Source organism: Pieris rapae, chromosome 3 (genome assembly GCF_905147795.1).
Source record: "Pieris rapae chromosome 3, ilPieRapa1.1, whole genome shotgun sequence".
NCBI lineage: Eukaryota > Metazoa > Arthropoda > Insecta > Lepidoptera > Pieridae > Pieris > Pieris rapae.
Genome location: NC_059511.1, coordinates 10,576,402 through 10,603,834, shown reverse-complemented (window position 1 = coordinate 10,603,834; position 27,433 = coordinate 10,576,402). Strand labels below are relative to the sequence as shown.

Sequence of the window (27,433 nt, the reverse complement as noted above, 5' to 3'; positions counted from 1 at the left end):
GCAAGAAATCTGTGTCATTGGAACAGGATAGAGCTCTGTCATAAAAATAAACATATTGAAAAACCATTGATTATGATTCCGTGGAATTTTTATATCCAAAGGCATTGAAATGCCGATCAAAAACATTATACACTTGCCAAAAATACGTCGTGAAATTTTATAAACTGTATGAAAGTAGATAATAAATAACATGAAGTTGTTTAAATTTAAACTCAGCGGGCGCAGTATACCGCGATTCGTCGACGCCGCGCATCGCTTGCCCACGCGCATAGTGTAAAATGTATGTCACGTAATTATGTAATAGTGATTTGTGTATTTTTGGTGTAGTGAATTGTGCTTTTAGTTGTTTTAATATTTATGTAGTTAGATTTCATATAACTAGTTCATATAGTCATGATCGATTACACAATTCTCCGTGCGATGCCAGGATATTTGAAATCGATATATATATATATATATTTTTTAAACATTAATAATAGAAATATAAAAAAATGAAAAGAAAAAATTAAAGTTACTCTTATTTTTAATTGTTACAATATTTTGCTTAAATATCCTGGACTGAAAACGCTTAGACAAACGAATAGAAGAAAAAAAATAATTTTAAAGACAATGTCTGCATGACAAATAGTTCATACATTAAACGCGATTATATTTTTCGTACCCGTTAAAATTTGGATATTCTAATAAATTTATTAATTACCTTTATCCTTACATAACATAAAATAAAGTGCCCCGCACGCTTCTTGCCTGTATGAACTGGATAAACTCAAAAACTGCCCATAAATATCACTTGTAGTTTTAAATTGCTGAAAATACAATGCTTAAACACAGAAAATACATACGGACGAATCAGAAAATGTTTTTTTATTTAAATTATCATGTTTTAATAACATTTTTTCAATTAGTTTTGTCTAAATAACTTCATATCTTGTGTAGTAGAATAACAAAAAAAGGTAATTACTATTATTACTAGGATACAAATACATATATCAAATGAAGCAGCATTTTCCTATTCGACGACATAAACATTGCTGTTATGTATTTAGTGTGAATAGTTAAATAATAACTACAGATACATTACAGTAATTCATTTAATTAGACTGAGGAGCACAAGCGTTTACGATACGTTTCACGGCTTAAGTATAATTATTACCGACGGCTCGGTAACCGCACATTGCGATGGCACATTTTGACGAATGTTTAGAACGAAATTATCTAGAGAAGATAGAGAATTGGAGATATATCATTAGCACTCTTTATCCGTTTTTAGAATCGTATTAAGTTTTTATTTTATTTATTTATTTAATTATAAGTAATCTTACAGCTTATATCTATCTATATCCTACATATTATAAGACAAAATAGGTAGCCAAAACAGATTAAATAGATAAACAATAAATATGAAACAGAAAACAGTAACAGACATTATTAAAAGACATTAAAGAAAACTGAAATTTAATATTTGAGTCAATAAATAATACTACCAAACTACTCTATACTAATATCTAAGTATCTAGTAATTTGAAATTACTAGATACTTAGATAGTTCTAGAACTCAGTCAAAGATTATTTGGTAGAAATAAAATCTAAACTAAATCTATCTTTATGGTTGTTGCGATCTTCTTCGTGGGTTTACTGTAAACGAGTATTACTAACATTGTATTGAGTATTACTAAAATAATATCCGTAGAATAAATACATCCACGTCTTGTTTTTTTGTTAAATGTTTTGAAATAATTAAAAAAAAAATATTGTTATAGTACATCCTCCAAGGAAGGTAAAAATTACAAAATATTAAAACAGTCGTTATAGTGCTTTACGACATTGTACCGCGGAAATATCTTATTTATTCTTTCCAAATCGACAAATCCTAAGTCTTGATAGACACGGTTGACAGAGGAACAGTCTCGTTGGAGATTTAGCTCTGAACGCCTAACAGCTCTCAACACATCTGCTCATAGTCTTGCTGACTGATTGCAAGATAAAGACTTATAAAAAAAAATCTTCTCACAGTTGTTGGGTGGAAAAGATCGCTCAAAAGTAATAAGGCCGCCAGTACTGTATTTCTCTAAACGAAGCGACGAAACGCTTAATGGAAGAGATAATTCGTTTAGATTCTCGTAATAAATTGAAACACATGGTAAAGTTTGTGTAAGACCTTACGCTCCGTTAGACGAACAGATTTCCTAATAAATTATTAATGTTGTTATTTCTTACTTATTTCTATTATGGCCGACGATGTTTTGAGAGTAAATTCTCTACAGCTCATACAAGAAACATGATATTAAATCAAATTCAAGTTGTTAAAATAACATGTACCACTTGAAGTAAGACAAAATTACTGTTTTAAAAAAAAAAAAGAGAAAGGAGATTTTTATAAACAGTTTATAAAAGGAATAAGTGCGTAACTAACTCTACACTAATTGACTAGCTTGTTACAGCAAATGCATAGATCTTATATATAAAATTCTCCTGTCGGGGTGTTTGTGGTTAAACTCCTCCGAGACGGCTTGACCGATTCTCATGAAATGTTGTGTGCATATTGGGTATGTCTGAGAATCAGACAACATCTATTTTTCATCCCCCTAAATGTTAAGGGTAGTTCACCCATAAATAGCTTTTTTTTTATTTTGAGATAATTTTTTTCCTAACTGTATCAACAGCTTTAAAAAGTCATCATCAACCCCTATTTTTTATTATAAATGATATACATGGCAAAACGACGTTTGCCAGGTCAGCTAGTATAATATAAATGACTGAATTATAAAGTTCAAATTTCTAGAGAAAATAAGAATGTTTTGAAATTAATACCTCAATTTTGAGGGTGACTGTGAACATCCTCAAAAGGAAATGTTAATTAGTTTTTCTTTTTTAGGAAATGTGCCTTCGTAGGACTTCGTTACTTTTTGTAATGTTGTTTGAAAGAAGCCGTATTGCGTTTTCATTTCTCCTTGATAGACAACTTAGTTCGCGTATTTTACGCTTATGCGAAAACATTTTGGATTCAATTCAAAGTCAAAAGTCAAAAATCATTTATTCCTATGGGTAAAATGGGTCACCTCTCTTCTGTTCTACGCCCTTGATTTGAGGACTGGCAATAAATGTATGTAGAAGCATTTCATATATATTTCTCTTTTGACGATCTTATGAGAACATTGTGATACGTATATAAAAAAATATTTAGAATTTTAAATATAATGCTGATTTTTAAATTATAATTTAAACGGCAAATTACCTATGACTTATGAATTATATTCTATGAAAAGGGAAAACGCCAAAATTTATATAAAGAGGGGAATGTCCTAGTGAGTATGGGTTAGTCCATTGATAGTCGAGATTCGACATTAGTAACTTTTCTAACGGGACTTCATTTGTGAACTGTTTAACTTCGAGCGTAGGAATTAATAATGTAACCCACTTTCATTATCTCATTATTGATTCTGCGACTAATCTCATAAAATGTCATCACCAGTATGATAAATGTATAAATAAAAAAAACACTGGTTTAATTTTAACTATTTCTAATATATGTATGTTTTAGTCATCCCAAATCTGTCTCACACACACACACTATCTTAACGGCCCTAAAGTTTCTCTTGGATTCTGAAACAAAACCTTCCTGTCCTGTGAAAATGACAGTGGTTCGCGTGGTTGTGCTAGTGCTGATTTTCATCTGCTCACCTAGATGATTATTGTATTTAATTTTAAAACTGTGTGGGTTCAGAGTGTGAGAAACTAAACACATAATGTATTTGATGTTACCGTGAAGTCAATAGTAGGAATATCACAGACAATAGGAATTGTCTGTGAGATACACAGAGACGCGATACGATGTCGTTTGACTGACCACAAACAAGACACATTCCACATTCATTTCGTATCGAGTTTGACATTCTCACTCTCTTAATTATTTCCGAAAATCCAAAAAAGACGAAAGCTTTCTTCAAACCAATTTGATAAATATATAAATAAGCTGAACTTCACCCTTTGACTTTTAATTCTGTATAAATATTTCCTATTTTAAGGCCAACGTGATTCAATAAAGATCATAATTGCTTCCTACATTAAACCGATAATGCTCGGAGTATTTACTGCATATTTCATACACAAAATATACCTGACGTTTAAATTATATTAAATAATATCAATTAACTCAATATACTACGCAAACACATTTATTTTAGAGAAGTTACATCAGTTCTGTTTTATATCTTTCAAATATGCGATTTATTGGCTGGAATAAACAAAAGATAATATTTGTGTGGGTTCATTCTGACCGCAGTTTTATAGAATGGATTAAATTAAAGGATTATTATTAGCCAACCGACAACAGACAGACAAATGTTTTGTCATATGTATGTAAGCTGCAGTATTATTAATAAATAAATAAACTTGAAACTATTCAAGTATCACTTTAGTATTGTCTTTTATTAACATAACTTTTACACATTTAAAGAAAAACACTTTTTTAACGGATTAAAGTTATGTATTATTATAAACTTATAATTACTTATACATAATTTTAACCGTCACCGTGACCACGCACGCTGTGAAGCACCCGAAACGTCGGATAAATTTAAAATTATGTTTAAATAATTATAAGTTTACAATAATACATAACTTTAATCCGTTAAAAAAAGTGTTTTCTTTAAGTATCACTCTATAAAACCTCATTATGCCAGGACACAATTGTTTTCCCAATGTATTTAAGTAGATCCATACAATATTCATACATTGCTCATTCATCCTTTAGGTATAAATGAAACAATAATAAAAGTGTTTATATTACCGCGATCCACATTATATACGATTCGCCGAAATGTGGAATTCGCGCATTAATGAAAGTTCTGTATCGAATCAACTTTGACCTTTGTGTTTACGATATATTCAATTCATTCGACGGAAACATTTTGAGCTTAAATTCCTAAGACTTATTGTTGTGTCATATATATTTTAAATCTTACATAATTAAAAAAAATCAAATAGATATCTCGCAAGAATATTAATTAAAATTTTACGTCGAATGTCTGTATGTCACGCGATAGTCGGCGAACGTATGTTAATTAACGCAATACGGAAGAGCGTGGTGTGAAAATGAGATATCTCAGCGCAAATAACGAATGAAATTGATTGGAACACTAATATTGCAGTGTAAATTCTTTACGCACGCTTGACTTGCGTTACGAAAAGTGTGATCGGGCAAGGCGAACGGAAGTTGAGTGGGGGATATAAGCAAAAGAGACAGCAGTGCGCGCGCACATTTTCTTTCTCTCTTCCTCTCATAGCCAAATACGTTCCGTATATCTAACACACTTCTGTTTTTTATAAGCCTATTGTCTTGGTTTTACAATCAACCAGGGTAAATTAACTAAATTATTCAATAATAAAATTAATGAACAAAAAAAAGGTCTATGCAAAAATTTACCAATGAAAACATGAAATAAATTTAAATATTTGTAGAAAATTATATATACGTACATGTGTATATTGTACACACACATTTCAGTCTCAGTTTATATTTAATCGGTAATGAGCCTACTTATGCACAAACATTTAAATAAATAAATAGAAGTTTTAACGTACAATAATAGTTTCTATATTATAAATTAAATCACACATGTTTTTCACACCGATATTATAAATCCTGAATTAAAAATTAAATTTTTGTTACGACTTTAAACTCAAAGTTAAGTTAAGAGTCTGTATTATCTTGTAAATTATTTCTTAAAAAATAACATTTATTCCCGCTGACGTCTAATAATAATTTATTTAGTCGATTGGCGAAGTTGATTTATTTGTGATGATATTTATAAAACTCTTGTGACGGAGTACTTTAAACGATAGAGACTGAGTATGAATTGAATTATGTAAATTTAACACAAAGTTGACATAGTATATAAAATAACCACAGAAACTCTACCATATTTTCGGTTCCGATGTGGAGCAAATTTGTGGTTCAAGTTAGTTCAGAAACTGCAATTAAGCGAACAAAATACGCAATCACAGTCGTTAACGCTACTAGCGTTAGTGGCTTATGTTGACATGGATTAAAATAATATGGTATTTAGTGTGTGACGGAGAAATGGCGGTACTGTCAGCTGCATATGTTACCAGTCACGGCTTATAAATTAACACGTAAAAGAAAATTATTTCCATAAAATGTATCATTTATCCATATTTCTACTTAAAGCAGAAACTGAAAGAAAGTTATTGATTCATTGAATCACCCTTTTTAGAGCTGGATCCAGGTTTGGACGTGAGAAGAAATTAAAATATTTTTACAACGAAGTTCCTTATCGCGCGTTGTGAAAGGGGGCTAAACGGAAAAATGAAGACCCAAAAGTTTTAACCACGCGTTTTGCTATAATGTTATATTTGATATTTTCGAAATCGCCATCGCCAACGTCCATACCACGTTGAATACACCGGTTCTCGTCCGATCACCGAAGTTAAGCAACGTCGGGCGAGGTCAGTACTTGGATGGGTGACCGCCTGGGAACACCTCGTGATGTTGGCTTTTTCTTTTCGTATCGAAGGAATGAAAATTATTTTTGGAATCACATGATTAGTATTTTTTTATTTCGAGAAATTAAACCTTTATAAAATATTCATTATAAAAAAAATATTAGATACTGACTGTATAATATCTAATCTGCAGGGCTGATTTATGAAACTAGACCACTCAAACGTATACGGGAGGAGTTCAGAGTATAAACTCAAATTCAAAATAACTTTATTCATATAGGTAAACAAGTACACTTATAAACGTCAGAAAAGATGTTAAATTACGTCTAAATTTACATTTACTACCAGTTCGCAAGTCAAGGGCGTACAGCAGGGAATAGAAATATATGTATAAACATTTATATAAGCTCCAAATAAAAGTAACATGATTAAATAATATGAAGATAATTTTTGACTGATTTATAAAGATTTTGAATTTTTGTTTCATAAATAAATTGTTTATCTGTATACACGTTTAATATTTTTAAAGCGTCAGAAGTCATGTCCAAATGTCCAAAAAATTCACGAGATTATCTCCATTAAGAAAACGTGACTTCGTATCACATTCGGTATACTTCAGTGCTGAATGAAGATTGCAATGACGTAAAATATATGCGAATTCAGTTTATAAACTAGAAAGTATTATTAAAACTTCTATATATAATTATATGTTTGTGTATAAGTAGGCTCCATTACCAATTGAATATAAAGTGCGACTGCAATACATTAAGATGTCTCGGCTGATAGAAAACAAACTCTATTCAGCTATTTTCTTCGCCCACTCTCCCAAGTATGACGTCATGCTCAAATGAGCGTCTAACTTCAAATTTCGGGGAAATTGGATTAATATTTTCTATTTCCGTACCTCTTTAACAAGTTATGAAAAAAATGTTGTTATATGATCTTTCAAACATTGAAAAACAGAATCACATTTCATTGAAAGCATTTCAATGTGTACATGTTTTTCTTTTATATTCAGTAATTTTTATATTCCGAAGATATTTAGTCGACATTATATCAGTCGTTGACTTCAAGAGAGATGTTGTATTTGTATTTTAATTCAAGATAAAGGCTTGTGCAGGTCCATGGGCTATATTCTTAAACGTATCTCATAATCATACTCTTGAAATTCAAATATGTCTTTTTACGGGAAAAGTTAAGACGAAAGGAGATATGGTTGAAGCTGCAAGAATTCAATTCCCTTCTTAATGTGTATGTTGTAAAGTACAGAACATTTAAATGTAGAGGTAAATTAACACAAATTATGTGAGTTTTTTTAAAGATACATACTAGAAGGCTATGGTAGTAGGTACCTTGATTTTCTTCATTCACACACACACATTCATGAAAATCAAGTTTTATATTACGGCCGTAACATAATTACTTTACCCGTGAAAGTATTATAGTTTGTGTAGGTGCTCTTATAAATTTTCTTTTATTTCCCTCATAAAACCCGTCATATCTTTATTAAACTATTCTCGAGGCAGTAATCATTTGCGTAGAATTAACTTGATATTATATTGTTAGGGAGAATAAGTCTTATCTTTTATATTAAAGACAATGTTCGCATGTAAAAATAATAAAATATTAAATAATATATTTGAGATTTAAGTGAGAGAAAATTTCATTGAAGGATTATCTTTTACACTACTTGTTGCAATACGATATTCACAAGTAAATAGGAACCAAATTTTATATTTTAAAGCTTTGACATAAGTTATGTGAAAACTTTTTGCACCCTTAAAAACTAACAACTAAAATATGAGCACGCATTAAACTATATTACCTTATAATACTTGTCTTTATTCCAGACGTTTGGTTTTTGTTACCTAAATAGCAAAGTATTTTTGTACGAAATTATGTGAAACATTCAGTTTTTTTGTTCTGATTTTGTACACAAAATATTATTTATTACAAATTATTTTGTATTTAAACTTTTATATTTTAAAATTCACTATTAAAATAATTTCATTAATAGGAGCAATAAACAACATTAATAAATATCAACACATATATCAACCTCTTTGGTCGGTTGGTTCTAATAAAAAAAAACTTGATTTGCTCTTTTGTTATTCTCATTTCTCATCCGTGTTAGCAGGTGCTATAAGTACTAACTTATATATATAAATAATAAATAATTATAGTAGGCATTCATAACGTGCATTGAGTTGAATTTGTTGTAATTTTGTATACAACTATTTTAAATAAATGTTTCTATATTTTACATTTAATTGTAGTATAATTAAACACTGGTGTTTCTATATATGTCTAAATAATAGAATTTTTTATTTTTTGTTTTAATACATCGTCGCTTTACTCAGGCAGCTAACTTAATACTAATAATTTAAGATAACGATATTTTTCAGATAAGATAGTACCCAATACTTTTAAGTCTCTTAATGGAAAACTTTCAGTATTGGTTAAAATTATTTTGTGATTGTGTTTAGATAAATAAAAATGGCGGCGGGAGACGTCACCCGACGCGCCTCGATCACAGCGCCATCTATGCATCGGCGGCCATCAGCGCGTAGGGGCTCGCTTATTAAGAACCCACAATCACCATCACAGGTAATATAACAAATTATTAATGCTTAAAAGGTTATATTTTGAAATACCATGTGCCACACGTCTAGACAAACTATCTTATCTAGCGTTGAAACGTTTGATGTTAACATAAAATTCTAATTTTAATTAATATTAAAGCCTATTATTAAAATGCTCTATAAACCCCAAAAAGGTATATTTAAAAGTTAATGATTAATTATTCAGGTAACGCGAACATTCTCTAGGGTATTAAAACACTGGATTAGGAATGAAAATATACAATTATCCCAGAGAAGTCTGAAAATTGTTTTAGTTTCTATGATTTCTATTACAATTGCCATGTAAGTGACGCTTTTATTGCCATCGTTCAGAAAAGGGTCTTCTAGATGCATCATGTCAGATTATTTTAAAATAGTAAGTGTGTAGTTTCTTGCCCATTCCACACGAAACTACCTTTTGGAAGGGGCAACTGAAATCATTTTTTTTATTTGACGTTCAAAAGTACCATTTTAGGTGGTCTAATTAGAATAAATGATTTTAAATTAGTTGACGTAGCACCAATGAAATCCTAAATGTATTGAAAACAAAGAACTTAAAACCTTGGTGTCCATTTTCATGTTTTTTTTTGTTTGGTTAACAAACAGACTAAAATTAACATAGCAAGTAAGACTGTATTGTTACTAACTGCTTACTATATATATAACTTTAAATAAAGAAATAAATTATATATATACAAATTTATTTACATATATCACTGTAAAATCGTAACCAACGCACAGGTAACACACACAATGTGTTATTATTTATAGTTTTACATTGACAGTAATGAATCCGACTTCAGGTTTTACAAATACCAATGGCGAATTAAAAGATATTTGATTTAAGTATACTTTATTAAAGACTACAATTATGTCTCTTTTCATCAGTGCAAAAGCAAATTGACGAATTGAGGCGAATAACCCATATTTATCGATGACGCAGACGTATTTATTTTTATACATAAATGTTTTTATCTGTCTAGTAAATTAAAACTTTTTTATTTCTCGACACTCACAAACATAACTCATCTTCTACATTGCCATAATAAATTTTTTAGGTTTGTTTATATATTCTCTGAAAATACTGGACTTAATATTTGCTACATTGATTAGTATAATTCATTAGTATTATTCTTTTAATTATGTCTTTCGCTGACTAAATGGTTTGTTGGTTCACAAGTAATATATCTAAGATATATGGTAATTTTTTTTAGTTATTAGTTCTACTAATACCTTTTTTCTGAAAAGTATCAGTGGGATTGATATACAAAACATATACATAAATTTGTATTAACTTATAGATCAAAGCTTGAACCATAAACTATATTTTGACATTAACTATAATATATTTTATGATGCAGAGAACACACCCATCAATATGATGTATACCATCCACTACTCGTAAAGTACTATATCTCTATGTGTATGCCAAAAACAGCATAATTCACATACTAAACATAGTTCGCGCTAATTCTTGACTCTGAATCTTAGTCCTTCAAGAAAAGAGAGTACCCATTACTTAAAAGGTCGGCAACGTACTTGCGAGCCTTCCTTTTAAGTTGATGTTTCACGTAATATCTGATGAGCTACTAATCTATTTGCATCCTACAAAATAAAATAAAATAAATAATAATAAAACTTGGTTTATGCATTGCTTACGCAAAACATAAGTGTTATTCAAATGTGGCTATACTACAATACTGGCCTAAAAAAATACTGAGTTCAAAACAAAAGGCAAAGCAAAAGTGATTTGCACTATCATCATTCATACAACTCTTAGCTTTTTTAATTTTTAGCAAACTTCACATATGGAAATACGAAATCCTTGGAATTGAATAAAATTTATTCGCATTATATACATTCGAACTCGTCATCCTGGTTATGTAATCACAGTAAAATTTAATAGCTATAAAAATTTTACTATTTCTATAAAATGTTATAGTTTCCGTTATTACTCGTGTGGCTTGCCATTTCAATATAAGTGTTAAAAGACGATAAATTTTCTCATCTGAATATCGATGCATGACCTTTAAATTTATGAATCCTAGATTCATAGCAAAAGTCTGTTATTATTTAACTTATCCGGGGGTTCTAGGAACTTATAAGCGGCTAAATTTATATTGTATTTATTATAGTCAGCTAAAGAATAATATTTTTGGGTCAAAAAATAATCATACTACACTAATATATTTTATACTAAACAAATGTTAAGTAAGTTCTATTGGGTTCATTTGAACCGATTATTGATTTATGATGGATTTGGCAATATTTAAATTAGACAAGATTAAAAAAAAACAATTTCGTGTTGCCATCAATAAGGCGAGTATCTAATAGTAGCTATCAGGATTTTCATGTCCTATCTGTCCTCACTTATTCATCTGATTCTGTGACCGAAAATGTGTTTTGGAAACGAGAATCTTCCACTGCCTCGACTAACAACAGTTACCTCGTTCAGCCACTTCATAGCGAGAACTTCGAGTGCTTTAAAATTTCTGATAAATTTTTTAACTTCCATAAAATATTAGACCGCTACAATAAATGAAATAAAGTTTTGAATAAAGTTTCCATCTGAACCTTGACCTCTTCGATGGTAATCACAATGAAGAGGCATGTTTTCCAAAATAAATCTCTGCTCGGTATAAGCTTGGGATAATCCGACCCTCTTCCGATTGTTTAATCCGACTAAAAGATTAACGGTACGATAATTTGACTTTCAAGATAGTATGCTTTGAATTAGGTAACTCTCTAATTATTTTTTGAGCGTTTTGGAAATGCCCATGAAGTTTAATTAATTAGTTTTAGTTAATTGGGCTAATTACAGAAATCAAACGTGATTTAAAACTTAGATACAATATGCATTTGTATTGGATATATTAAGGATTAATTTAAATTAAAAACGAATAGATATCATAAAAGCATATGTAGATTATGTTTGTATGTTAAAACTAGTTTATTTAAATGCTTTGACAGCTCGTTTGTCATAGTGATAATGACGGCTTCTACCATATGTTTAATACATACGTACGTGCGTATAACTATAAAAAATGTATTATTTGGTTGGCACTTCTAATTATTAACTAAAAGATATATGTAACTTAACTAATTACAGGTTTTATCACTAGTATTTTAAAGATTTTATACGAAAAATTTATTTGAGTAAAGATAAAAATATATTAGCTATCTGCTCGACTAATATAACTTTTTCACCATTTAAATCATTATCCGTGTATGACATGACATAGAAAAATGGAGTCCAGTAAAGCCAAAACCATCTGCTAGTTATAAAAAGGAATAAGGATATATAAGCATACATTTTCAAACGTACAGATGTTAATCATAGATTTAAATTTTTTTTTTCAGGAAGTGCCTTGGGATATAATAGATAGATGCGCGCTGCCGATAGTTTTATGCCACGCCCTGGCTGTGGTCCTATCTGCGCTCCTAAACGCTTTACACATCAGCCAAATATCCGTCTTCACACTTTTCCTCTGGTTTTCCATATCCGTGACTGGATCTCTTTGGTTCTACCATAACTTGCAGGTTAGTAACTAATTTTAGAAACTTTTATTACGTCCATAGAATAACGCCCGAACCCGTAATGAATTCACAATCTCAGATTGAAAACAATCTGAAATCAGACCGTAACAGTCGATCGATCTCCTATCCCAAAAACCAAACCCTTTGTGGACAATCCATTTTTGGTGACGGATAGAATGCATGTCATTTATATACAAAGGTCTATCCCACATACACAGATCCGACCTACTATAGATAGCTTGTATCGAAAGATCGTTATTGGTTATCGACACACTTTTATCAATATTTGGATTAAGTTTTCGGTCTCAGATGGCCAATAATGGATTGAGATAAGTTATTGAATTTGGGCGTAAGCGTACTTGTATAAAATACAACAGAAACCGTTTCATGAACACTGAGACCACAATTAATTTAATTTATGGTCTGAAATACAAACCTCACTCAACGGCTAATCGGAAATAGGAAATTCAATATTCAAGTCTCAATTTGTATTACTTGGTGAGTAAACACAGGTATCTATTTATTTATTAAGGTAACTAAACAGATATGTCTCTATACAGTAAAAAAGAAAACATTAAATAAACATATTAGATATGGACAAAAGGTGTCACTGATAAAATTATAATACTAAGGGTCTGTTTCACAATATCCGAATAAGTTCCAAATTAGCTATTTATTACTTATTGGTAGGTTATGAACTATTGTTTCGTTTCACGATGGTAGCGCGAAATTTCTTGGGAACTCTTATCTTCCGAATAATTTATGTGTTGCATAGCTTTTTAGTACTTCATCCATACATTGTGAAACAGACCCTAAGCAAAACAAAACATAACAGCACAATACTTATTAATTAGGATAACGATAAACATACTAATAGCTATAAAGAAGAAAGACACAAAGCATAGGACATTACTAGTTTTAACTTATAAATGAAGCTGTGTCATTATTGTATATTTATATGTAAAAAGTTGATACACAATTTATAAATTGAAAATTGCTAATAATTAATGGATACCTCCCCATCGTAGAAACGGGAATCGGACATAGAATACTTTTTAAATAAGATATTTCCATGGGACGTGACATAGAACGTAATATAACAAAGCAACGAACAGTAAAACTAAAAAAATAATCAGTCAAAATATTTGTAATTTATTTGTTAAATATGGAAAATTTGGAGTTTAGAATATTGCATTTAAGATGACTACAACATCTGTCTGGTCCGCTAGTTATATAAATTTAAAATCTAATCACGCACGCATTTCTTAACGTATCTTTTAATTAATGCAATTTGAAAAAGAAATAAAAATTTATCTGAAAATGTTTTGCCATTTCTATTTGCAAGCTACGTTCATTACTTGATAAACAAATACAAGAACAATTTAAATTTATGTTTTGTTTGAAAATAATATACATTATTACCCTAATATGAAAACTGTCCCTAATTTAAGTACGAATTTCCTGCTTGCTTTGTGATCTTATAATTGTTTCAGTTTCTTAAAAATAAGTTCCTAGTTGTTTGCATTGACGAATAGCACAGAAACTGTTATATTTTTAAAATAATCTACAAGCCAATTCAACAAAGCCTTAAAATATATTGAAATAATATCTATAGGATTTTTAATTTGGACCTACAATTGTTTTAATATTTATAAATAACCAGTGTTTAATCGTTTTTATAAATCAGAAGAAACAATGTTTTTTAAAATGAAAAAACTCTTGATAATTAAAATATTGTTCAGTTTTGCATTTGAATGACCAATAACCCTGTATACAAAACAATATTATAGAAACATAACAATTTTCAATATAACTGTATTAATGTTTCCGAGTGGTAGTTTTCGTCCCAAGGGCAACACTGAAACCGTTCAGATACGCTTCTGAACATAGATATGTTTCCTACACTTGGTACATCAAAGTTCTTCGGATACATCTTCATTGTGTATCCAACATGGGGTTTCTCTTCATTAAATATACCGTAAGATAATATTACCATATTATTTTTAAATTTAAAGAACAGTGTTGGTCTAGTGGCTTCACCCTGAGGTCGTAAGTTCAATCCCCGGCTGTGCACTAATGGACTTTTTTTCTATGTGCGCATTCAATTTCAAAATATTCGCTCGAACGGTGAAAGAAAACATCGTGACGAAACTGACACATTAGACCTAAAAAGTCGGTTGCGTGTGTTTGGCACAGAAAGTGATCACCTACACCTTTTTTTTCATAGAACAGGGGGCAAACGGGCAGGAGACTCACCTGATGTTAAGCGATACCGCCGCCCATGGACACTCTCAATGCCAGAGGGCTCGCGACTGCGTTGCCGGCCTTTTAAGAATTGGTACGCCTTATGAAACAGATTAAGATATCTGAGGCCCAGACCTAAAGGGGATGTAGAGCCACTGATATATTTTTATTTTCTTATTATATATATATCTTTATATATATGAAACCTTTATGAGAAATTTACCATTTACAACACAATAACAAACAAATTCAATTTATGATGAAGCCATGTATTTGTTATTCCTTAAAAGAGTTGAAGAACACTTACGTCAATATGTCACGTTTTGGGGCAGTTGGAACAAAACAGGTTTTACCTTGACAACATTTCTTTTTGTGAAACAATTTGTTCTTTGTCTCATTGTAAATCGTACATTTTCTTTTGAACAATACTTAATTAAAAACTTTGTGCGTCCTTAAAACAAAAACAACTTTTTATGAACGTACTGTTTCTTTGTAGGCTATCAATGGAAGCCTTTGTAAATTATTTTTAATTTAGTTAAAGGTTCTACGAAGGCTTTTGCTTTTCAGTGCTTATATAAATCAGTAAAACGAAAATTCTTGTGGTGGTTTTCCATTACAAAAATTAGTTATAAAAAATAAAATAAATCAGTGGCGCTACAACCTCTTTAGGTCTTGGCCTCAGATTTCTGAATCTGTTTCATGATCATTTATAAATCTAATAGGCAAGTAGGTGATCAGTCTCCAGTGCCTGACACACGACGTCAACTTTTTTGGTTATAAGTCCTGATGGCAACATTAAAATTTTAATAAAATGATCAGCCAAAAATGATCAATGTCAACGAACAATTACATGACGGTTTCCTCACGATATTTTCTTTCACTGTTCGAGCAAATGTTAAATGCGCACATAAAATGAAAGTCCATTGGTGCACAGCCGGGGATCTAACCTACGACCTCAGGTATGAGAGTCGGATGCTAAAGCCACTTGGCCAACACTGCTTGTTGTAATACACATCAAGTTATACACACCAAAAAACACACAATAATAAAAATAAACTCAATAATATCTTGAATGGAGATAATATGATATGAAAATATACACCTACACATATCTTTCTAATTATTCCACTTCCGATGCGTATTTTGTTTCCAACTCAACGACGTCATTATTTATGACATAATGTATGTATTAATAACCTTATACGAGCCATTTTTTACGTATACAATAATTTCATATTTATTTTTAGCTGGGCTGATTTAAAGTGCTTCTCAGTAACAATATATATATACGCAGTTTGTAAAGTTACGGTTTATTAAACATTAGATTTAGCATTCACTTAAAATAAGTAGCTAGTTTATTAAATTATACTAGCTGCCCCCACGAACTTCGTTTCTCCTTCGTTACATAAAATAAATTAAATATATATTTTAGCCCCAATAACACGTTGTAATCATGATATTGAATTGTAGCTTATATGACACGTCTGTCGGTTTACCATAGCAGTGCCATCTATTGATTACTTACTCCATCCAGTCGAAAAGTATCGACATCTGTTAGAACTTTTAATAGTTAACAGATTATTGTGACTGTCAATTACTTATAGACAAATAATTTACAATTAAATTAAATTGCGACTATAATTAAAGATCTAAGCTATCCTATATCTTAAGCTGGACCAGACTGCTCACGGTGTGCCAATTTAATTTAAAATCGAATAAGTAGTTTAGGAGTCCATCGCGGACAAACATCGTGACAGGAAATTTATGTATATATATATATTAAGATATCGTAACCCTTGAAACATAGAGCCTCCAAACCAATTCCACTTTATAGTAATTGGTTCGTTATCCAAGAGATTATCTTTTAAATAAACACGTGGGTTCTATATAAATAGATTATTTCAGTAACCTACGCTATGATGTACCGTCATTTGTGGGCTCATTATCTAAATATCAACTACACAGTAAAGTGGGTGTTACAATACCGTAATTACAATATGACGGTAGACAGCCATCGCTTAGCTACGATAATCCTCTTACAAGTTCACACGTGCCGAATAAGTTTCCTTTGAATGTAGCAGGTATGTTTGATTAACAGATTCATATATTCAACTTGCTACACTTGCTGGTAATATTGTCACTGTGTTAGACTAATTGAGTAAATGTCTGATTGTGGGGGAGGTATGTGACCTTTCGATAATTGATTGTATGCGATGTTATTATAATATTCTCAAAATACAATTAATTTTATTTAAAGCGGTTTTGATTATTGAATATTTTTTGGGATACAAATTAACGTCACGAAGATGTGCAGCGTTTTTGTTGAAGAAAAGAGAGATAGCGATTGAGACTGATTGCGGGAGAGTGAGAAAGGGAGATCGAGAAAAAATACACGCTATTGGTTGATGTTGACGTTTAGTAGTTAAATATTAGAACTTTAGTACAAATACATGGAGTGATCATATACTCATCAGGATCATCTATTATTGAGTTTATTTTAGTAATGACATGACATACTTTGTACGCACGCACTTTTTTTAAGTTCAGTAGCTCGAAGCTACTTTCGTATCTTTTATAATATGTATAAAAAATATTGATTAAGGTTCTGTCATTTTGTAACTAACGTTGAATACAAAATAACCAAATATTAACATAATTTCTTTCTGAATCCGAGCGAAAGTTTTCACATTTACGTTCGTTGTTCTCTATCTAACCTAGATTTGAACAAAAAACAACTTAACTGGCAAGCGTCCTGAAGGAAGACGTAGGCGTTTATAGCCATAGTCCCATATTTATCTAAAAGGTCATGCACTTACGTGGGTGAACAATAGCACGATTTACATAACATAGTTTATGTCGGAGATAAAATTTGCCAAACTATTTGTACAAATACTCTTCATTCAGAGCTGAGTCACATTTCAGCAACTTAAAGGAAAAGTGACTCAAAAAGAAGCAAATCACGATTCATGAGTCATTTCATTTATGTGACTTTACTCCTACGTGGGAAGCCCTCTGTATCACAAATTAATAAAAATAGCGCTATAATTCATGGTCTTGGCCTCAGAATTTCGAATCGCGTCATTATTTGTCCTTTATATACGTAGTTCTAAAACAAGTAGGACTGAATTTGTGTCTTAATAAAATCACGCCATCTCAACCACATCATAATATGTGGGGAGCTCTCTTTCCTTCGTCCATATTCCAGCCATATTCTGATATGTTCCTACAGGAACCAAAAGGCTTTGATAGGGACGACGGCAAACCGGTGCGATGTCTTTGATCGTTTGGAACATGGGACGAGACCTGAGGACATGTTAGCCCCGACTCACTTACCTCGGACAAGCACAAAGGCTGGCACGTTCGTAGAATAGGTAAATGAACAGCTAAAAAGAGTATTCTCTCCAACTTTGATGTTTTGTGTAGAGACTCTTTCTATAAATAAATATTGTACACTTTTGAATGTCAATTCAGAAACACATTTCTAGAATTCTTTCATCGTACCAGCGGACATATAGAGACATGTATGCACAGCCGTGATTCGCATGCACGAATTCAGGTTTTAGAAGCGTTTGCCTTGCCACTGGTCTTAATTGAATTTGAAGTTTCTTTGAAGTTCTTACTAAAAGAGGTAAAGATTGAAACATTTTACCTTAAGTTAGAAAGAGAATCAACAGTGTTCTGGGCAATATATTTTTTAAGAAAATGTTTGAATTTGTAATGGAACCTCCTCACGTTCCCAACATAATAAGTGGAAATCTTAAGGGAAATCGCCGCGACAAAATTAATGGACGGCATAAGGTTGAACTATGTAGGGTCAATGTTGAGTCCGTTATGAATGGGCCAGTAAAACAAGTTAATAGCAAGGTGCCGTACTACTAGCTCATATTTTTATTCTAAGCCATGCACTATTCACGGAATGTCTTTGTTCTCTCATAGTTCTTATATCTTGTGCAAAAAGCAGTATAAATCCTAAGAACTCCCTTGATGTTGGATACTTCATTTATGGCATAAAATGGATATTGGAAAATATATTATTAGCTGTTACGTTAAATTTTTACCCGTCTTCAAAAAACCGAAGGAGAATATTATTTGGTTTTTATACGTAAACGGGGAGAAGGCTCACGAGTGCGTTGCTGGCCTTTTAGGAATTTGTACGCCAGTTTCTTGAAGGACATTTTGTCGAATTGGTTAGAAAAAATTACTTTAAATAACGCTCAGTTGTGAAACGACGGACGTCGAGGTGATACAGGTGGAATTTATATAGAACAACTACTGTTGTTGTCTTATGCTGTTAAAAAGTACTGACCATCATACAGAGGATGAATAATAATACGTACCGTAGGCTAATACTGAATTCAGGCCACAAATTTACGGTGAAATATGGTAGTAGGGTCCAAGGCTTCAGGTACAGAGTACACACACATGTTTGCGCGTTTATCTAATTTTAGACAGAGCTAATATTACCCAGTACCTCACCGTCATTTTACATTAGGCTTATTAAATTTTATGCAATGTTTCATCCCCTGTTTTATTTCTGGAGTGTGGACATAATGCTAATTGTATATTGCATATTAAATTATTAAAACTAAAGCCAATTAATATGAAGTGTGAAAATTAACGAAAGACGTCAATAATAAAATCAAAACAAAAACTTATGTTTCTACGTAAATAAAGATTGCATTATTATAGTTTTAGAAACAAGTATCACGATAAATTCAGACAAAGATTTTCTAAAACATATACGGAGATCTAAAATCGTGAAAAACTTAGTTTTTTCTATGCCACCACCAATATTAACTCCAAATGTGAAACAAATTCAAAAATTTATATTTTTTATTTAAATTCAAGGCCGCATATATTTAAGTCTAATTTGAATCTGGCCAGCTCAAAGTAGAACGTAGATTAAAACGTACAATAATAGAATAGTTCATAACCGAATGAAATATGAATACCAAACGTAAAGATAATAGAAAGTTTCGCCTTTATTGAAAACCACAAATACATTTTGATTGAGCCATTTTTAACTCATTGATAAAGTTTGGAAAAACACTGTATAAATTGATGATACTTAGTATCTGTTTCACAATGTCCGGATAAGTTCCAAATTAGCTATTTATTACTTATTTGTAGGATAAACACTATTGTTGCATTTCACGAAGGTAGCGCGAAATTTCTTCGGAACTTTTATCTTCCGAATAATTTATGTGTTGCATAGCTATTGGGTATTTTATCCATTGTGAAACAGACCCATATTATGTTCTGAGTTCACTATGATCGACTTACTAAAGGTTATGTTTCCTCCAACTGGGGCAAAGGGCATCCAGCGTAGGTAACCAGCTCTATTTTATAGTACAGGGGGCAAACGGGCAGAAGGCTTATCTGGTGTTAAGTGATACCGCCGCCCATGCACGCTCAATGCCAGAGGACTCGCTAGTGCGTTGCCAGCCTTTTAAGAATTGGTAAGCTCTTTTCTTGAAGGACCCTAATTTGAATTGGTTCGAAAATACTTCAGTAGACAGCTGGTTCCACAAAGTGGTGGTGCGCGGCAAAAATGGTCTTGAAAAACGCACAGTTGTGGAACGGCGGACGTCAAGGTGAAACAGGTAGAATTTCGTATTCTGCTTCGACGTCCAATGATAAAACTCAGCTGCAGGCCCAACAAGCTCTCTTAATTTCACTCCACGTCATACCAACTTACTTCAATGATGATTCCAGTTATGCTTCGTAACCAGGTCTGTTTTTAAGGTTTCCAGTTTAGGGCTTGCTTGGCGATGTGAATTTTAGGCTTCCGGAGCGTATTGCCCACTCAATTCGGGGTTTTATTAACCTATCAATTGACACCTCTTTGCAGAGCTCCCAGATATAGGCAGAGTAGAATCTAACTAAGCTCAAATAGTTAATTTTAATGACAAGTAGGCTGGGGCTATTGGGAATAAGATATGCGAGTTTCCTGATGTTAACTTGAAACGTATAAGCAATTATCAAGTTCATTTATTTAAAAAATACCCACATAAATAATCCAGTAGTATGAACGGGATTTGATTGTCTTATTATATATTACCAACTAGTCATAATTATATATTACTTATATAATTATGACTAGTTGGACTATTGATCTTATTTTCAAGGACAATCGATATTTTTTTAATATAACAAAATGATTTATTCTGTACTTGCGAACAATATTGAAAAATCACTGCCACAAATTCTCATATTTTAATATTCACAAAGCTTATTCAGAATACATTAGATGTATTAGTCAAACAATAAATATGGTTTTATTTTCATATGAGTATTTTACAAGAGCTATTATCGTAAAATTGTTCTCAGGACAAAGAAATCTCCAGATAAAGTGACGACCTAATCCTGAATTATGTGTGCCATGCGTGTCGGGGAATTTATTTGAGATTTCAAATTGAAATATATTTTCTAATTTTAGCGGATTCATATGTCTGCCTTAACGGGATTTCAGGGCTTTCAACTTCACAATTTTAAATACAATTTATAGTACTTATTGAATATTTTAATTACACAATTTTGCTGAATAAAATATGTCCATCTACATAAAATATGTAGTTAATGAGATTATTTGTAAGTGATATAATGAGAATTTGATTTTTTTTGTAACTTTCAAAGACTTAGGTATAAGTACAGCATAAAAGAATAAAGGCCAATAAACGCTTTGCACTGTGACACATGGGATTTATTCTAATTTACGTACATCTCTCTGATTTTAAATAAGTAATTTATTAATATTAATTCGACGTAATTCTCAAAAAATAATAGACAATTTTACCAGAATTTATTGGCTGTGTACACACCAGGTAACAACCCAATGATAAACTCGTCTGGCACCTTACTAATAATCAATTACATAAAGCAAAACAATAAATATAATTCTCTAAAAGAGACAAATCGATTGTAAGAACATCCGCGATCGATTGGATGGTATTTTACAGGCTCTAGATCCCAGCTTAAATAGTTTTAAAATATTCATAATAACGAAGAAGGTTAAAGAAGTTTTTATGCAACGTTTTTTTTTATAGAATAGGGGGCAGACGGGCAGGAGGCTCACTTGATGTTAAGTGATACCGCCGCCCATGGACACTCTCGATGCTAGAGGGCTCGTTGCAACGTTAATTACTAGAATATAATATACATTTCAGCTGTAATTACCTTCTAAATATTCACAAAGTGAATATTCAATTTTGCTTTTAATACATCACTTTGAACCCATATATTACATTGAATTTTGCTAAGACCAACGTATTAATTTTAGTTGATGGCTATTAAACATGCTGCGATATTTATTAGTCATTATACACAATGTATGTAATTTCATACGTTACCTAATATCTTCTTTAATATCAGTAAACTTTGGCAAAAAAATAAGCATACAAATATATTTTGTACATTTTATCTCGATTATTTACGATTTAATATGACGGTCGCAATACTTGCCTAATTGAAGATTATGGTACATTGAAACTTAAACCTAGCGACCTAAACGATGCAAATGTCAACGCAGTATTTCCCGTGTTATTTTAAAAGTAAATAACAATTTGTCATGTCATTACAATCCTTCAATTGATATTTGTTTTAACAGTATTATTAGTAAATATCAGTATTATTTACACTTAAGTAATTGATAGTTACATTGAAGGATTTATTACAAGAATTGGAACACACAGATACGAGGGCGTTAGTATAAATAAACACTATATACGTTTTATGCTGTAAGTTGGCAACATTGGAGATCTAGCAACCATTTAATTTTAGTTTATTCTATTAAAAGGAAATGGATATACTCCAGTACTAGATATACAGAAAGTCTTAATTTATTTTTAAACAATTGTTTACTCTTGATACGGCATCGTGCGTTCTATAATACCACAAACATTATCGGTGACGTACTAGACATAAAATGAGATTTGAAATCTAATAATGAAATTAACATATCCAATTTTCGAATGTCGCTTTACACTTTACTTTCTACAAATAATTACTCAGATGAATTTAGGTAAAGGTCGCAGCCGCCCATAGGGAATTACTTTAATAATTTACTCCATAAATTCTACTAATGGAGCACAATGGTGGAATGAAATCATGCCTAAACTTATCTGGCGGTTTACGATATTAAAGATATACTGTTACTTAGATTACTTAAGAGGACAACTTTACAGTTGGTTATTAAATGGTTAAATATATGTATATTCGTATTTGGCATACAAAACTATAGAATTATAGGGATATGAAAATAAAAATTAATTAAAACATTATTTTATAAATGAAAAAATCTAGTAAGTCTAAACATCCTCCATGTTTGGACTTACTATTTTCATCACTTATATATTGTGGTTGATAAAAAAAACTAAAGATATTTCTTTAAAATCTCCATCTTTTGGTCAAATTTGGTTTATAATATGCACATAATTTTGCGTTGAACCGATTACTACATAGATAACATCGTATACGTTATATGCGGCAGTGTCACTTAACATCTGGTGAGCCTCCTGCTTGTCTGCGTCCTGTAACATAAAAAAAAAATACTGAAAAATAACTAAATAGTGTCTCACCGGTTTCTTGTATCATGCTTTGAAAATTGCATAAAAATAAATTGCTATTAAATAAGCTTCAGCCATGAAGGCGATAAAGGCTAATTAATTCCTTTGAATGTTCGTTTAGTTTTAACTCCAATCAATACTGGCCCTCGGGGCGTGCGATCGAATTATAGAAATAGCGAGTTGTGCCAACCTCATTGCAACGCTTACGTCATTGAATACGAAAGTCTAATATAAAAATAGGCTAACGGCCGATGCACAGACTGTTCTGGGCGACTATCTATTTACAGACATTCTTAAATTTGTTTTATTTTCATTCATTAAAATATATACTATCATATATGTTGATAGGCACCAACAAAACACCAGGGCTTCAACCTTCAATTTAAGACTGATATATATAGACACGTTACTCTATTTTAGTTAACGATCTATATAATAAATATTGTTTTTAATAATAGTTTCAAGTCATTAATATAATCTTGGCATATCAAGATTTCAGACTAATTAAGATTACTAAGTAATACTTAGTTAACAAAAACCAAAGAGCCATTTGTAAATGTTTTTCACGCAATTGTCATCGTATGGCATGCAAATAGTACTGCGTGACTTGGTCGAGAAATCGTTATAAAAATTAACATATTTAAATATTAGAAGTCACGCATTCAGCGTGCCTTAAAGAGTACTTTTAACTGTTTAAAATACGCTCTTTATTGCAATAGCTTTTTCGAGTTAAGATTGTAACACAAAATTTATATTGACGTCTTAGGAGCTTTCAAGAAAGGTGTATATCTTGCAACAAACCAAAGCATTTAAAGAAAAACACTTTTTAACGGATTGAAGTTATGTAAACTTATAATTTTAGTCGATACCAACTCCAGTGAAATAAATACAGTTCACACAACATTTTCTACAGCTGTGATATTTTTTTGACATTTAACACCTTTGTCTTCAGTCACCGTGACCACGCACGCTGTAAAGCACGCGAAACGTCGGATAAATTTAAAATTAACCAATTCGACTTAGGGTCCTACTTAGAAAAAAACGTACAAATTCTTAAAAGGCCGGCAATGCACTCGCGAGCCCTCTAGCATCGAGAGTGTCCATGGGCGGCGGTATCACTTAACATCAGGTGAGCCTCCTGCCCGTTTGCCTGCCCCTTTTCTATAAAAAAAATGCTTAAATAATTATAAGTTTACAATATTACATAACTTCAATCAATTAAAAAAGTGATTTTCTTTAAATGTGTAAAAGTTATGTTAATAAAAGACAATACTAAACCAAAGCCTCATTGCCTCAATGTCCATGGCCTGTTACCACTTAATCCAAAAACATTTTTGACCAGTGACCAACGACAGGGCATAACATCTGTTCCTTAAAAAAGCAAGTTCTCTGTAATAGTATTCAAACTACATTACACTCTGAAGAAAGAAAGGGGTTCACGAGCCTGAATGAAATATTAACTCAACTGTTATAATAACCTCCATCAATCAACACGTCGGCGTCTATTCTTAACGAAAACTTCATTCCGTCGCCGTTCCTATTATAATAATCATCAACCTCATCCAATGAACATCAATTATGTTATTTTCATAGAATATATGAATTCGTTTCAATACAATTATATTTTTATGGAGGCACAATCATATAGTAAAAAATTAAGAAATATGTCCAGTTAAGCAATTTTAAAGGGTATTAAAGAAACGTCTCATGCATCTCGTTTAAATAGTAGTTTCTTACGTAAAAATGAGAAATAATATTCTTTAAATGTATAACAATAAATACTTTACTAAATGAAATAATAACAAAACAGGAAAAAAATAAAAAGCAACAAGTGAAGGGGCTGCTAAATGCAATGTGTTTATATATACTAAAATACTTTTTAAACGGATGTATATAATATATAGTAAAAGGAAAAACTGTGGATTCCAATGCAATATTTACAGATAGACAAGACAAAGTGTGTTTCACATTAAAATAATTAAACAAGTAACTTTGTTGAACAAAGAATGGTCGAAATAAAATTGATAGCAATAGATTCATGTCATCGTCTGTGGGCGGAATCTCATCCGCCATCAATAGGCGTATTCTGGCCTATTTCGTACGACGTAAAATATTGTCGCAATTCTAGCGATGCCATGAGTTTGATAAAAAACGCGAAGAGATGCGCAAAATATTTGTATGATAAATCTTTATTTTTCACAAAAACCTCGGGGTTGCTGTTATTCATATCTATAAATACGTCGGCGTTTGTGCTTAGTACTTTGTTAATTTAGCTATGGATCTAGTATAAACATCTCTGATTAGTGGTTCCTAGTTATTTATTACTTAATTCAATTTTTTATAATTTGAAGTAATTTTTTTAAGTGTATGTAAAACGATTTTCCAAACATTTAGTAACCACTCTTATTAATATCTTATCAACTTACATATATATATTCGTAATTATTAACAAAAAGGTGCTCTTCTTCTTCCAGATGAGGGTCAGTTGATCCTCGACTAGTCGAACCAGCCTGGTCGGTCTAAAGGCACCAAAACCAAGGCGAAAAGTTGTATTTTAGCTGTTGATATAATTATTGCAGCCTCGAATACACCTACTGTTAAAAGATATTAAAAATAACGTATTGAAAGCAAAATTCACACATACACACAATATTAATTATGTTGAGCAAATTAAAAAAAAATTAAGAATAAGGTACCGCTCCTTGTTTACGTAAGTGTAGCGACGAAAACTTTATATTTTCGTCATGTCTGCATATTTATGAGCATGAAAATAGAATGCGTTTACATTTTATATATGAGACATTTTAATATAATTACGTAGACCGCATAACATTGTAGTTCTGGTAAATTATGAAATCTGAAACGTGAAGAAAACACACCCATAGTATTATGTATTATAAATTAGATGAACAAAATTTCACATTCACACATTCTAATTGTAATTTTATATTTAAGCTACGAATAAAATTGTAAAATTTTTTTATGGCTGTAATCTATATTGTCTATATCATCTGTTGCTTACCTTTATTCGAAAAATACTAGTTTGGGTCGCAAAGCCAGCGAAGCGTTACTTTTTTAAGTTTAATTTAAGGATAGATTAAAAACGAAAAATATTTTATATGACTATCTATCACAAAAAAGCAAGTTTAAACTGCGCATAATCTATAAACATTACTGATATATCGTACTATATCCTATGTTTAAAATAATATTTCGCCTGTCATCCAATTTTCTCTTTCAATTTTCAATTGCAAAACAGCAAATCATTAAACTACGCAACACATTATGACGTACTGACTGACGCAGACAGCTTGAAAAATAAATCATAAATACATTTGGGGTGTCAAAATCTTGTCGAAGTAAAAGTTGTTTCAAACAATTTGGTATACTACGTTGATTTCACTGTTACTATTAGGAAAGTGGGTACTTAAAAAAACTTTTTAAGCAATTAGTGGTCCCAACAGAAATGGCAATTGCAATCACACTTCACCTATAAAAGCCACTTCTAACTTATTACACGCTAATGAATATTTATAAATTTACAATTTTCTTCAATTTCAGGTCACAGCAGCCGGAAAAGCAGTGCTGGTTACAGGATGTGACAATGTCCTAGGCAATGCTCTGGCAAGACGGTTGGATGACTTGGGATACCATGTTTTCGCTGGTTTCCAGAATAAAGCTGGTAATATTGATGCAGATATGCTGAAAGAAGACTGCTCAGGCAGATTACATACGCTTCAGCTGGACGAAACTTCTGAAACACAAGTTTGTACCTCTAGATTTTTTGTACAAATAATTGTCATTGCGGTTAACATGCTTTTTTACAATCTAATATAATATACAATTCTCGAGTCATAATAATGTTCGTTCCCATACTCCTCCGAAACGGCCCGACCGATTCTTGTGAATTTTTTATGTCCCGCAAGTGGTGAGGGGCGCCCACCCCAAAAAATCTTTTTGTTTTTTGTTTTATGATACAACATACAAAAACACATACAACTC

The 27,433-nt window shown here is 31.4% G+C and overlaps 1 protein-coding gene, 1 long non-coding RNA gene and 1 other non-coding gene across 3 annotated transcripts in view; 2 read left to right on the top strand and 1 right to left on the bottom strand.

The window, feature by feature from the left end:
• Positions 1 to 205: 205 nt before the first annotated feature.
• Positions 206 to 27,433, top strand: part of LOC110998001 (D-beta-hydroxybutyrate dehydrogenase, mitochondrial) — a 48,982-nt gene continuing 21,754 nt past the window's right edge. The window contains exons 1-4 of the mRNA XM_022266406.2: positions 206 to 280; positions 8,952 to 9,072; positions 12,447 to 12,626; positions 26,993 to 27,196. Of these exons, the coding sequence (XP_022122098.1) occupies positions 8,962 to 9,072; positions 12,447 to 12,626; positions 26,993 to 27,196 (495 nt within the window). The 5' untranslated portion in view covers positions 206 to 280; positions 8,952 to 8,961. The remainder of the gene's footprint in view (positions 281 to 8,951; positions 9,073 to 12,446; positions 12,627 to 26,992; positions 27,197 to 27,433) is intronic.
• On the top strand, positions 6,399 to 6,517 carry LOC123690721. Its single transcript, XR_006751321.1, has one exon. It is a non-coding gene; the product is annotated as a 5S ribosomal RNA (ribosomal RNA).
• On the bottom strand, positions 23,264 to 25,976 carry LOC123690693. The gene is made up of 3 exons (XR_006751293.1): positions 25,858 to 25,976; positions 25,724 to 25,725; positions 23,264 to 23,395 (listed from the first exon to the last, which is right to left on the bottom strand). It is a non-coding gene; the product is annotated as an uncharacterized LOC123690693 (long non-coding RNA).